We start from the raw sequence: 14,840 nt of genomic DNA, 5'->3' as shown, positions 1-14,840 counted from the left end.
TTTCAGCCTAGGCACTATGCAGAATGCTTTGCCAGTAGAGATGTGCAAAAATGGAACAAGAAAGTTGCTAGAATAGTGAAAGGGATGCTTGTGGGGGGGGGGGGGGAGGGGAGGGAGAAGCTGGAAGGAGGGTGATCACACCATAAGGGATAGGTCATGAGAAGTACCCCCCAGAAGAGGGTCAGAGAGCATGGACCGGGGCAGAAGAGTATCTGAGTGGCCAAGTGCAGACCAGCTGGGTGGGCAGAGCATCCTTTGAAAAAGTCATCTTCTGTGTTGCTTCTGAGTGATGGCATGTGTCTCTTGAATGTGTTGGATGGAGGCAGTTTGGGGGTACAAGTAACTGCTGTAGAGTTTTTCCTGCTTCACCCTAGTTTGTGTCTCTTTCCCTCCTCAGCTGGTCCTGCCAGAATATTCCATCCACAGCCTCTTCTGCATCATGTTCCTGTGTGCGCAGGAGTGGCTCACCCTGGGGCTGAATGTCCCGCTGCTTTTCTACCACTTCTGGAGGTAAGTCTACCTGGGACTGGTCTGTTCTTTCTGCTTAGGCAAGGATATCACCCAAGTGGTTAGTGACTGAATGCCTTCCTCTTCTCCTGCTCTGGGGGAATATCTCCTTAGCATGTCCTTCCTAAGGTAGTTTTAGGCAGTGAGAGGATGCCTCTCTGTGGGTCCCATAAGCTATGGCCTCCACCCCATTAATGGCTGTTGGGAGTTATGAGAGCCCCCAAGTGGGAGCTACCCCAATGTCTATCAAGAGAGGAATGGAGAAATCAAAGGTGGTGTAGCCCTTACAATGGAATATTATTTAGCAATAAAAAGCAATGGGGTACTGGCACAGGCAAATCCAGGGATGGGTCTTGAAAAATAAAAAGATAAGTAGGAGAAGCCACTCATAAAAGACTCTTTATAACTAATGTCCTGAGTAGGGAACTCCATGGAAACAAACTGGTCTCTGCCAGATCCTGGATAGGAGGAAGAATGTGGAGAGATAGCTGATGGATTTAGGGTTTTTATTTCAAGGTGATGAAAATGTTCTGACATTAGATGCTGGCAATGGTTGTACAACTCAATGAATATCCTACCCCTACCCCCCAGTTGTATCCTTTTAAAAGGGTTGAGATTTTTTCATATGGATTGTTTTATTTAATTAAAATATTTGCGGCAACTTTTGAGCTGCACCCAGGAGTTGCTTAGGGCTTACTCCTGACTCTGTGCTCTGCTCAGGGATTACTTCTGGTGGGACTGGGGAACCATAACTGGGGATGAAACCCAGGTCTGCCACATGCAAGGCAAGCCCCCTAACTGATGTACCCTCTCTCTCAGCCTCTGAATTCTATTTTAATAAGAAGCAGGGACTGGAAAGACAGCACAAGGGTTAAGGTGGAGAGAGGTAACCCAAGCTCCACCAGAAGTGATCCTTGGGCACAGAGCCAGGAGGAAATCTTGTGCACAGTTCAGTGGCCCAAAGCCAACAGCAACAACAAAGTAATTAGAGTACCTACCAGATGGGTTGGATTTTTTCTATAATGGTATGATTTTATTTATTTATTTATTATTTTTATTTTTTTGCCCTTTTGGTCACACCCAGCGATTCTCAGGGGGTTACTCCTGGCTCTGCACTCAGGAATTACTCCTGGCGGTGCTCGGGGAACCATATGGCATGATGGGAACCGAACCTGGGTCAGCCGCATGCAAGGCAAATGCCCTACCTGCTGTGCTATCGCTCCAGCCCCTGTGATAGTTTTGATTTTAATGTTCTTTCCTTGGATCTGGGAGGTGGCTCTGTTGCTAGTGCACCCATCTTGCAAGCTCAATTCCAGTGTGGCCACCTGCACCAAGCACCAGCCTGTGTAATAGCTCCTCTACCTGTACTTGACAGCTCTGCCATCTGTAATTCCACACTGTAGGTCACTTCTACTCCCCTGCAGTCAGCTGTGTGTGAGCCCTGAAGCTCTTGGGCATGAGACTCTAGAGCACCACAGCTAAAAAGATGTGCTAGCACTGTGGCAGGGAATGCAAGTGAGCCCATGTTCGGGCACTGCAACTAAAAACTTGTGGTGAACACCACAACCAAGCATGTGTGTGACTGCCTGGTCTTTGTAGCAGCAACATAGAGGAATAGGAAGGAGAAAAGAAATGCATAAATAAATATTCTGTTCCTTGCTAAGATCATGCCTAGCTCATAGAACTTCTGTGTTGGGTATAATATAGTCACTGTACTGGTAGCAGGAGGATAATTACAGAGGTTGTAAAGCATGAAACTGTGCAGATGAAAAGTGCAGATGAAATTGTTACCTTCCACCCCCAGATTTCAGAGTTTTGTTTTCTGGAAGCATTTCCACAGTGTCATTTCACCATAAGACATGGCCTCTATTTCATTCCATCTAGAGCATGGTTCCCTCATTTGGCCAACACGGGAAAACATACAACGTGCCAGAAATTATGTGAGATAAAACTATCATTTTTAGGAGCTGGTGTGATAGTACAGTGTATAGGACATTTGCCTTGTATGCTACCAACCCAGGTTTGATCCCTGGCACCCCCTATGGTCCACAGAGCCCTTCCAGGAGTGATTCTTGAGTGCAGAACCAGGAATATGCCCTGAGCACTGCCAAGTATGGTCCAAAAACAAACAAAAACAAAAATATTATATTTACCATAAGGAATGGGGCTGGAGCGATAGCACAGCGGGTAGGGCGTTCGCCTTACAAGCGGCCAACATGGCCGACCCGAGTTCGATTCCTCCGCCCCTCTCGGAGAGCCCGGCAAGCTACCGAGAGTATTCGATATACCAGACACAGTAACAACAAAGTCTCCAATGGAGACGTTACTGGGCCCGCTCGAGCAAATCGACGATCAACGGGAGGGCCTTTACCTTTACCTTACCATAAGGAATAGAGGGAAATATATAAACATATACCTGAGGAGTATATGTAGAGTGCAAAAACATTTAAATTGAACTGGAAAAGTCACATTGGGACATCTGGAAACTCCCATTCCAATTGAAGAACTAGCATTTGCAAATGTCCAGAGTTGAACTCTGATTGTGTTTGGGAAACAGTCATTGTTCTAGTGTGACCAGATGTGGACTTCATGGAAGGAGTAATCAGAGATAGGCTGACAGCTGGAACTTAGACATTGGGACCTGAAATGATTTGAGGAGGAAGCCTGAATTGATTTGTTCTGTGGGGAATAGATAGTGACAAGAGCTTTGGAAGAGAAAATAAATGTGAATCTGACTAGGCCTGATTTTCAGAAAAGTAACCCTATTTTCAGTGTTGAGATGGGTTGGAGGTGATTTCTTTTCTCCCACTTTATTTAAACACGATGGTTTACAAAGTTGTTCATGATGATTTGTTATAGGCATTTCAATATTTCAGCACCAATTCCATCCACCGTTGTCTCCATTTTCCTAACCACCCCTCAAGCCTACCCCTGCAGCAGGCCAACAATAATTTATTTTATATTACTCGTTACCACTGAACAGCTAACAGGATGATAAAAAACATTTCTATAGAAGAAAATTTGTGAAAATTGTTGTATTTCACCCTGGGGACATTAAGTCCTCATCTGAGGGTTTACTAAGCTGTTGTTGCAAGTTAAACCTTCCGTGTTTATGTTTTTACTAGTCAAGATTGGTTGGCTTCTGTGTTACTTCCCCATCCAATCTGGTGTGCTGCAACTGAATTGTCTGTGCTGTAGACTTTGGAGATGTTGCACAGCCACAAATGTAACTGTGAGCTCCAGAAAATCCAGAATATTTAATTGGGCAGTTTGATCAGAGGCACGGGGGCTGCTTTTGGGTATGGGTGCAGCTGTCAGGACTTTGCTAGGGAGAGAGCTGACCTGTCCATCTCTGAAATCTCCCTGGAAGTCTCAGCCCAGAATGAGTGTCTGAGAAATTTTTGCAGCTAGTTGACGATTTCTCGAGATTTATTTATGAGTCTCTGGGACAGTCAGTAGATGAGCTTATGTGGTGGTGGCATGGAATGTGGGCATGGCTGCTAGTCTTCAGAAACTATGGAGAGGTAGAATGAGGTCGCCCATCCCAACAGAGGTGAAGCTTTGAAGATGAAATTAAACTTAGAAGGTCATGGAGGAGTTCCAGATGAAGAGAAGGTGAAGGCTTGACTTGGGTAAGGAAAACTGGGATGGAGAGAGAAAAAGATTTATGAAGGTGAACTCGACAAAACTTGGCCAAAACTTTGGTGCAGGAGGTGGGAGAGGGGAACATCTCAGCCACGTGGTTGAGAGAGTGTTGGTGCCATTGATTGAGGCAGGAGAACAAGAAATTTCAGCTTTGGAGAGAAAGGAAAAGGATTCAATTACATAAGAAAATGCTGTTTTAGGTAAGCTATTCAGATCTGAACTCTGAGAGAAGTCAAACAGAAGTGAACTGCGGCATAATATGTTCTGGGTGGGATTGGAGAGCTAGTCTAGGAGTTAAGGCACTCGCCTTACACACAACCAACCCAGGTTCAATCTCCAGCACCAACTATGATTCCCCAAGCCCTACTAGGTGTGACCCCCCAGCGCAGACTCACAAGTAAGCCCTGATCATGGCTGGGGACAGTCCCGAACCAAACCAAAACCCAAACAAAGATGCCCTGGGTGAGTTACTCCCTGTCTGATTTCTACACATGGAGTGACATTAACACAGTCCCAGCCAGTGCCCAGAGTGACCCAATGCAAGACATGGCAGGACCAGAATTAAGTCCTGCTCCCTCCATGGTGTGACTTAAACTCACTAGGCACATTGGTTCAGGGTGCTGCTCCGTGCCCTGGTTTCTCGTTCACTGCCCCGGTTGCTTCCACAAATCACAAGAACAGCTGAAAAGGCAAGAGGGGAATTTGGGGCAAGAAAGCAACTTATTGCAATTTGCTGCGTTATCATCAAAGAATTCCTCCGCCCCTCTCGGAGAGCCCGACAAGCTACCGAGAGTACCTCGCCCGCATGGCAGAGCCTGGCAAGCTACCCGTGATGTATTCAATATGCCAAACAAAGTAACCACAAAGTCTCCATTGGAGATGTTACTGGGCCTGCTAGAGCAACTCGATGAACAACGGGAGGACAATGACAGTGACATTATTTTTTTTTATTGGAGTAAAAAGCAGGATGTCACCATTATGTGAAGCTTTTTAAAATATGGTGACAGTATTACTTAAAAACAGGTATAGCAGTTATATAATGGTGACAATTAGATGGTGAAATCCAGTAAGTCGGGCAGGATGTTTAACTGGTAGGCTGGAGAGCAAGCTTCAAAAAGAGGCCATGAGTGGGGGGTGCTCTATGGAGGGCAATAGAGTTAGGTGACAGAATAAACTACACATATCTTGGGACTTTTCAGGAAAATTCACACTTAATTATGAGGGAGGCAGGTGCGGAAACAGTTGAAGACTATACTATGAACATTTTTTGAAATGGCAGAGCAAATGCTGGGTGGTTTGTCTGATCATGAGGAGATAGGCGCTGGACAGGAAGGCAGGCTCCAGTGCTCAGTGTCCACTGGCCAGTATCATCCTAATAGGAATTTGAAGCCACTATGGGTGCAAAAGTATCTGGGCCCAATCAAAACCTAAAGAATGGAACAAGATGCTGCTTCCAGAAAGGATCCAGAAAGGATCCTCACACTATAGGTTTCAGGCCCACCTATTCACACTTTCATTTATTTTGGTTTTGGGGCCACACCCAGCAGTGCTCAGAGTTTACTCCTGACTCTGTGCTCAGGGATCACTTTTGAAAGTGCTAGGGGCTTCATATGTAGTGCTGGGAATCCAGCCGGGGTCAGCTGCATGCAAGGCAAGCACCTTATCCCCTGTGCTATCTCTCTGGTCCCTGTTTGCACTTGCTTAATCCCAGGAAATTTGCCTGAGTTTGCATAGGCAGTGTGTGTGTGTGGGGGGGGGGGGGAGGGGGGATAGGAGGGAAAAGGATGGGCGAATTTTTTTATTATTATTATTGAATCACTGTGAGATATAGCTTTCATGTTTGAGTTTCAGTCATACAATGATCGAACACCCATCCCTCTACCAGTGCACATTTTCTACCACCAATGTCCCCAGTATCTCCCCTCCCCATCCCACCCCTCCCCTTGCCTCTATGGCAGACAATTTTTTGAGGGGAAGTTTTGATTATTTGATTCACAGGCGATTAACAATGTGGTCAGCCTGCAAATTGCTGACTGGTGCACTGTACTCCTGTCTTTCACTGCTCCACACAGTAGGGATGGGGGAGCTAGCGGAGACCCCTCTTCATGGAATCTCTCTTTTTAAAAGAATTACCTGTAATCACCTTGCCGGTGGAGATTGTGTCTTCTGTTTGTTAAATTCTGATGAGTTCTACCTTAGATCCGGGCCGTTTCGAAGTATTCAGAAAAGGCAATGAAGAGAACATTTCAAACCAGAGACCTGGGACTGGAGAGATGGTTCAGAGATTAAGGCTCTGCCTTGCATGAGGGTGTAGCTGCCACTCCAGTTCTAATACAGGTGCCCTGAGCACTGCCTGGTGTGGACCCCCACAAACAAATTAAAAAAACAAAGTGCTAGAACAGCCTCTTCCCGTGCCCCCAACAGTCCAATCTGGTGTTTCCATACAGAGTCTCCTGGTGTGGGTTATATACCTACAAAAAAGCAGAATTGCCACTATTTATTTGATGCCCATCTTGTGTGCATCATTTGTGTCCAGCACCTCCCATCATTCATAGCTAGCAGAGCCTGAAGTAGGCAGCACTTTTAGCCCCTTTGCTGATGAGAATGCCAAGGCTCAGAGAGGTGAGTGTCTAGGGTGGCAGAAAGCAGGGAGGGCACTTGCCTTGCATGCAGCCAACCTGGGTTCGATCCCTGGCTTTCCATATTGTCCCCCCAAGCATGGCCAGGAGTGATTTCTGAGTACAGTCAGGAGGAATCCCTGAGCATTATTGGGTATGGCCCCAACCCAAATAAATAAAAAAAGAGGTCAGTGGCTAGTGACCTGGACACCAGCAAAGAACACTCTAACTGAGTAATTTTTCACTGAGTCTCTCGGCCACTTAGTGAGGCCACTGGGGAACCAGGTCAGAGCACCAGCGAACAGAGTTTGCAATCAGCTCCTGAGGAGAAATGACTGGAGAGTCAAGATCTGGAAGAATCCATTTAATCTGATTGGGGGCTTCACTGGGGTGGGTGTGGATGACAGATAATGTCAGACCGAGGCTCTGAAGGGAATGGGGGACAGAAGTGTCAGCTCTCCCAGTGGCTGTATTCCATGGATGGTCTTCAAAGGCTGTGCTTGAGGCTCCTGGTCCCAGCCCAGCATCCTGGTCCCTGTGCAGCAGTGAGAGCCTCAGCCTGCCCTGGCCTCTAGGAAGCTGTTCACCTTCCCCCAGCCCCTCTTTTTGGAACAACGCCAGTTCCCATGGCACCACTGTGATATTGTGAAGTAAAGGTTGCTTTGGACCTGAGGTTCCCAAATTTATTTGGTCCATCACCCACCCCTTTTTCAGAAAAAGAAAAAAATGAGCCACTGTTCCCTTTAAAAGCTACCTTCTTTAGGGAGCACCAAATAAAGGGTTTTTGGAGGATCCTTCCAGGAGGGGAGACGCATGTTGAAAGTAGACTATGGACTGAACATGTTTGCCACTCAATGCCTCTTTTGCAGACCACAACACCCAAAAGGAGAGAGAGAACAAAAGGGAATGCCCTGCCACAGAGGCAGGGTGGGATGGGGGGGATGGGGGTGGGAGGGATATTATCCATGGTGGTGAAAAATGGGCACTGGTGGAGGGATGGATATTTGATCATTGTATAATAGAAACCCAAGCACAAAAATTTGTAAATCTACAACTGTACCTCATGGTGTTTCACTAATAAAAATTAAAAAAAAAAAACTACCTTCTTTGAGTGAATGAACAGAAAATGCCCCCTCCCCAACACACCCAAGGATACTGCCTTACCACAACTGTCTCCCTGGGTGGGGGGCCAGGACTCTCTGATCCCTCCACTCTTCCTGTCATGTCCTGTTACTTCCCCAGTCTCCCTGTGGAGCTGCTCATGCTCTGTGATGGCCAGTTTGCCACTCTGAATCTTTCTATCAAATACCTGTCAATTTTTTCACACGCCAGAGAAGATGAAGAAAAAAAAGTGGGGTATGATCATTACATGAAACCTAAAATAAAATTTACATGGGTTAGAGAAATAGTACAGAGGGTAGGGCACCTGCCTTGCACGAGGCTGACTCAGGTTCCCCAGCATCCCATATGGTCCCCTGAGCACAGAGCCAGGAGTATGCATTGAGCACTGCCATGTGTGGCCCCATAATAAAAAACAAATGAAAAATACCCACTGTACCTCCCCCCAAAACCAAATTTAGGCGGGAGCTGGAGAGATAGCACGGTGGACAGGGTACTTGCTTTGTACAGGGCTGGCTTGAGTTCGATCCTTGGCATGACATATGCTCCCCCCAACGCCTGCCAGAAGTGAGTTTTGAGCACTATTGGGTGTGGCTCAGAAATGAAAAGAAAAAAAAAACAGACAAAAACCTTATGCTTGTGTTCCTTCAAACAAGGATGTAACTGCTATGGTTTGCTGATGATTATGTGGTGAAATATGGTAATTCGTGATTCTACTAGAGGATGGGCAATGGCACCTGGGAGTAGCAATGGCCCCTCCAGGCCCCCACCTAATTCTGCTCTTATTGCAGTGTGGTCACAGGCTTTGAACCCCTCTACATCCTAGAAAGCAAGGCTCCTCCTGGACCTCCCAGGTGATACTAAGTGACGCATCTTTTCTTCCATTGGAGCATCCAGTCTGTAATTTGGGAAAGACATTCACTGCTCTTAGCAGTGAATCCCCCAGGGATGACCTGACTTAGGAGGGCATGGCTTGACCCCTTGAGATGTTCCTTCTGAGCCTCAGACATGGTGATGCTGTATCCTCTTCATCTACAGGTATTTCCACTGTCCAGCTGACAGCTCTGAACTAGCCTATGACCCTCCAGTAGTCATGAACGCCGATACCCTGAGTTACTGCCAGAAGGAGGCCTGGTGTAAGCTGGCCTTCTATCTCCTCTCCTTCTTCTACTACCTTTACTGGTAAGCTTATTGGGGCGTTGACTCCTGCAGCAAATGGAGAAAATTTGGGGGCCAGCAAAGACTGGGAAGTCTTTGCAAGGTGAAACAGCGGACACTGGGTTTGATCTCAGCTGTGTGGTTTAGGGGAAGGGCTTCTGGGTAAGGTTATGGAGCTTAAGCTCTGGTTCCGCCCCCAAGTGTGTACAGTGCCATGGATTAGAAGATACTCTAGCAATGTTTTAGGGCAGTCTCAGGAAGTACAGCTTTCCCCTCTGCTTCTAGCAGCCTCTGCCCTCCCCACCTTCCCTGACACCCCTTTTCCACTAAAATCCTCTGCTCCCCCTTTCCCACCCATTTGTTAGCTGCTGCATTCCTGAAAAAGACCCCCAAGAGGCTGCCCCACTCACTGCACAAAGTCATTAAACGCTTACCTTGGAATTCTCTCAATATTGCATAATACTATCCTATTTAGGTAGAACATGGTGACTTTGCCATCCAGTTTCCGAAATTTCCCCCTTCTTCACCTCTTTATGCAAAACTTCCTAGCTTCACTGACAGCTCAGAACAGATCATCTCATGGTTCGACGCCCTGGAGAGTGCCTTTTCTAAAAGCGCCGCTTCCTCTTTTCTTCCTGTTCCTCTTGAGTTCATCTCACCTGTCCCCTGGTTCCCCCCAGTGGCGGTGATCATTAGGGGAGGAAAAGGAGAGTGGAGATTAAGTTCCAAAGTCACCTTGGAGTTGAGGAGCTGGAGCAGGCTGGGAAGTGACTGCATTTGCTCAATGTTTAAAACCCAGCCGATTTAAGAAAAGACAAAATTGTGCAGTTTATCAATGGATTCGGAAAATATCATGCTGTGTGAAGTTGATCCAAAGGAGAGGGACAGATACAGAATGCTCCCCTCATATGGGGGGGGGAAGGGAAACAATTAAGGGTATAACAAATATCCAACAAAACATGGGAGCTGAGCTTATCATGGTGGGGAAGGTGTTTGTGAGAGGGTAGGGAGACAGAGACAAAGGTGGGAGAAGGGGACACTCTTGTGGAGAGCATGGTGTTGGAATATTCTAGGCATGAAATCCTTTCATTAACATTATTGTAAATCATAGTACCTAAAAGTGAAAAAATAAATTAGGAAAATAAAACTGAGCCTGGCTTTGCTAAGAACGTTCCATCTGTGGCTGGGCTTCTTAGTGGACTGCTATCATCACCTCTGTATTAACAATGAGGAAATGGATTCTGAGGCCTTAGATCATTTCCACATAGTCACAACCTTCAGCCCGGCTCAAGCCTGACCTCAAAGACTGCTACCCTCTAAAGCATCCTCTAAAAAAAGTCTTTATTGAAGTGTATTCTTCGGTCATCCCAGACTGGCATTGAGCATGTTGGAGGATGAAGAGGATATGTTTCTTCAAAAGGCAGATTCTTGGACTCTGAAGCTTTGCCTGTTTGGAGTTTCTGGGGTTAGGCATCTTGCCTCCTGGGGATGCCTCTCAGCCCCCTACCCCATCTGGGATCCTCAAGAGGTGAAAATGCAGAAGATTTGTCTATGCAATAACTCAGCCTTTGAGGGGATTCAGAGGGATTCACTGCGTTCTTCATTTCCAGGTTTGGTCCAGGGTCTGGGCCTCCTCCTGTGTAGAAGTTTCTGGAATGTAGGCTGCTACATCCTTCAGTTCTTGAGGAGATTTTTCAAAGATCTCGGGACTGACTTCAAGTCTCAATGATGACTGTCTTGGGAGAGGTGGGGAGTGGGCCCCCCCTATCACAGGCTTGACCCCGTCACCCCGTGGGCCAGTATGGCGACGAGGTTTCATCAGACCTTTCCTGGGTGAGGCTGTGGAGAGCAGCATTGAGCCGAGGGTCCAGAGGCAGTGCTACTCCTCCTCCAGGCAGCACCATGAGCAGGAGCTGGCTGGAGTCTGGAGTTAGGCTCCTCAGGCTCCCTCATTTGGCTTCTATTGCCATAACTGCTGGAGTCCACGGCCTAGAGGTGTGCCAACCCCACAGACAGGGAGCAAAATGGCTCAGTCTGCAGGCATGGAGGGGAGCTGGTGGCGACGTGGGGGCGGTGTTGGCAGCTTGAACTGCCAGTCAGATGGGTGTGATTGTTCTGTAACTGATTATGTTCCAGACATTCTGTTTGACGATCTGTCCTCGAGTCCTGTAGTTCATCTTGGCACTGTGCTAAAGTCGTTGATGACTCTGTTTCCACAACAACCTTCCTCTGCCTTTCTGGGGCCTTGGTGGGAGCAGGATTCCCCCAAACTCCATTGGTATATAGGTACACACACACATATATATATTTGGATTTGGATTTGGGATCACACCAGCCAGTACTCAGACTGACTTCTGGCTCTGCATGCTCAGGGATCACTCTTAGGGGTGCTCAGGGGACCATGGGTGCTGCTTGAAATGGAGCCCAGGTCAGCCACATGCAAGTAAAGTGCCTTTCTTTCTGGCTTGTCTCTATAGCCTTCTGTTTCATATTTTGAATAGAACCCATGGATCCTTTGAGCCCCCAGTCCCTGCTTCTCCTATCTCAGGAGTCCACCTGCCCCTTTTGCAGAACTAGTGGAGCTCACAGAACCATCACGTGGGGCCACTCTGCTGGGAAGGGAAGGGACCATGGGACTGTGTGCATGGAGAGTGTGTCAGAGCCGAGTGGAGCGATGGGATTGGGGATGTGCAGACAGCAGCCAGGAACCCTGCAAAGAGGGTCTGGTCTTTCAGTTTGAGCTTCCTGAGGTCCTCAGCGAGGCTAGGAAACGTGTTCAAGTTCCCAGCTGAAAGCCATTGCTCTGACAGTGCTCCCCTAGGGCACCCAGCACTGCCCCAACTAAGACCACCTGAGAGACCAGGGGACATCTGAAGGTTTCATAGGATGGAGGCTTGCTAATCCTGATGTGAATACAAGTGCAAGTGCTATGATTAAGACTAATACTGGTAACCACATCAAATGCATCAGTACTACTGGATAGTCTAATGGGAGGTTTGTCAACTCAGGAGAAAGGTAAATTTCAAGTCCAAGATTAAAGCAGGCTGTGGTTCTCCACATACCATAGTGTTCCCCCTTGCACCCCTTCTGCCTGATGACTCTGGATCATGCCTGCTTCCCCTCCACCACCCAGGGTTTACTTCTCTCTCTCTCTCTCTCTCTCTCTCTCTCTCTCTCTCTCTCATCATGTTCCTTCTTTGTGGTTTTCCTGGGCACCAGGGCGTCTTCTCTTTCATTTGCATCTGCTTCTAAGGACCTGGCACATAAGAGTGCGCCTCAAACCCTTAGCGTTGCTGACATTTGATTGTTTGATCCTGTGGGATGAACATTGGGGCTTTCCATGCTTTATTGTCTCCTCACCTGTGAATGGTGCCCACTAACACTGAGCAAGTGGTGAAAGATAGCGTGGGGGCGCGCCTAGGCATCCACAGGGAACTGCATTCCGACAGCAAGTGTGTGGCTCTGGGTTAGGCTCTGGCTGTTCTCCTCTGTCTCTAGCTGTGGGATCTTCAATAATCCGCTTATCCTGTTACTTAACTCCCCATTGTCAAGTAAGACCCTTTAGCTCCAGGTCCAATGAGTGAAGCTTGGTCACGCATTTGTGTCCGGCTCTCATAGCTGGAACTGCAACTTTCATAAGAGCCCATAAGGGCTTGGTAGCAGGAAGTGAAGTTAGAGTTAGACAGAAAACACTTCTGTTTCTTACTTTTGGGTCAACTTCGAGGGTTATATATTTTTTTTTACTTCCTGTTATTTGAAGAGATATTTTTTATTTTTTTCCCTTGAAAATGAACAACTTGCTATATTTTGGCACAGGATGTTCCTTGCAGTATTAGTCTTTGATGTTTTCTAAGAGCACAGAAATGCATGATGCACCCCCCCACCCCCTCTGATTAATGTCAGGGCACCCCCTTCTGGTACAAGTTCACAAGGCATGTGTTGAATAACGGATTTGTTCAAAGCAAGCAGGCTGGGGAGTTCCTGGATTGAGAATTCATTTTGTTTGTATGCCCAGAGGGTGTGTGTTCACACTCAGATACTTGTAATAGTGGTGATGAACATCTCCCCAGCACCAACACATGATCCTGCAGAATTTGGGATTCCCTAGACACAGCCTGGCAGGATCAGGAATCAGTAGCATGTCCATCCCTGGGGGCCCTGCCCCTCAATGGCAGGCAAGAGGAACAGCAGCGCTAATAAACCTTTTTGTGATGAGAATAAGCACGGACACTCAGAGCAATCACATCTTTCACCCAAGGGACACAGTCTGCTCATGGACTCAAAGCTCGGTCCTATATTGTGGGAAGCAGGAGGGAGTTGAGACAAGAGGCAGCCACAGACGGGGAAGAGAAGGGAGCCAAGAGTCTGGCTTCAGGAAGGTTCTTAAGGGCATCTGAATCCTTTGTGGGCCCCCCCCAACTAATGCCTCCTTTTCCTCTTCCTTTTGCATTTCTAGCATGATCTACACGTTGGTGAGCTCTTAACTCAAAGACCACACACGTCATCCAAGATTGGCAGCAGGGAGGCCCCAGACTGAGAAGTCCATTTCCGCTGGTGACTGGAGAAGGGCACAGAGAGGACAAGGGTGGGAAAGAACTGATGGACCCCGATGGAGTCCTATGGCAGCAGTGCTGAGCTGGCTGTGCTCCTGTGTTGTGACCTTGTGATTCATGGTCCTTGACATTTCCCATCCCACACTCGGGCTGTCAGTCCCTCTGGAGCAGTGACGCATGGGGGAAATCACTGATGGAACACCAACTCTCTCCCGAGTGATCCTTGAGGCTTCCTGCATCCACCTCTTCCGACAGCTCCCTACACACTCACCCCGAGCTCCTCGACAACCAGTGCAGACTAGAATCCACCTGCCCCTGAGGTCACCGCTGAGGACTGGGAAGACCCAAATCACAGCTGAGTCTGGGGAAATTCATTCAAGTCCTCCAGCATGTTTCAGGCACCCCAAAACTCATGGGGCATTTGCTCCAAGGCTGGGTCAGGCCCTGCACCTGCTCAGTGGGACTGAACGGGAAATACGCTGATTTGCCTTCAGCTGTAACCAGCCTTGAGTCTACTGAAGTGTCTATTTTCCTATTCTGCTTTGAGGCAGCCTGACTGTGTGATGTCATGAGCTGGGATTGGGGCAATAGGTGGGTAATGAGTTACGCGGAGGGGTGCAGAGCTGACCTGGGCACGGCACTCGTGGGAAAAAATGATTGGATAAAATATTTCCACCCATTCATCATGTTAGCTCCTCACCACCAAGAACTGTATTCTTCTTGCTACCCAAATGCATCCCAGAGTCATTGAATGCCAAACCCTCGGTCAACACTTGGCACAGTAACCTTACTTTGAGTAACCCCAAAAAGCTAAGAAAATGCCATGGGCATCTGCAGCCAAGAACAGAGGCAAAAAGATTATAACTTCCTTCTATGATGTGATGTTATTTATCCTGTTTAGTTGAAGGCAAAGTCATTAGCTTATTTAGAATTTTCCATTTGACATTCTCTCCTTTTTGGGGTAGGAGTTGTACTGGGGATTGTAAATAATGACAAAGTTGAGATTTTGATTGTGCTTCCATTGATCACAATTATTTTGACCTTATTCCTCAAAATTCCCTTCTTTTCTGCTGTTTGACACACACAGTCTATTTATTCATGTACCCAGTTTCTGTCTGAAACCTGTGACTCAAGTGTATGAATGGTGTTTTTGAAGCACATCGTGCTCTTTGTTTAAAATGCAGCAACCACTTGGGTGTCTCACTGATCTGACTGTCTCCTTTAGACCCCATTACTGTTC

At 47.4% G+C, this 14,840-nt stretch overlaps 1 protein-coding gene across 1 annotated transcript in view; it reads left to right on the top strand.

Annotated features, from left to right (window-relative positions):
- The window catches only part of CNIH3 (cornichon family AMPA receptor auxiliary protein 3), a 123,151-nt gene extending 109,514 nt beyond the window's left edge, over positions 1-13,637 (top strand). The window contains exons 4-6 of the mRNA XM_056107254.1: positions 398-510; positions 8,928-9,071; positions 13,504-13,637. Of these exons, the coding sequence (XP_055963229.1) occupies positions 398-510; positions 8,928-9,071; positions 13,504-13,531 (285 nt within the window). The 3' untranslated portion in view covers positions 13,532-13,637. The remainder of the gene's footprint in view (positions 1-397; positions 511-8,927; positions 9,072-13,503) is intronic.
- Positions 13,638-14,840: the final 1,203 nt, after the last annotated feature.

Source organism: Sorex fumeus, unplaced genomic scaffold (genome assembly GCF_029834395.1).
Source record: "Sorex fumeus unplaced genomic scaffold, SorFum_2.1 ptg000007l, whole genome shotgun sequence".
In the NCBI taxonomy this organism is placed as follows: domain Eukaryota; kingdom Metazoa; phylum Chordata; class Mammalia; order Eulipotyphla; family Soricidae; genus Sorex; species Sorex fumeus.
The sequence above is the reverse complement of the archived record's forward strand: the minus strand, read 5'-3'. Positions and strand labels throughout refer to the sequence as shown.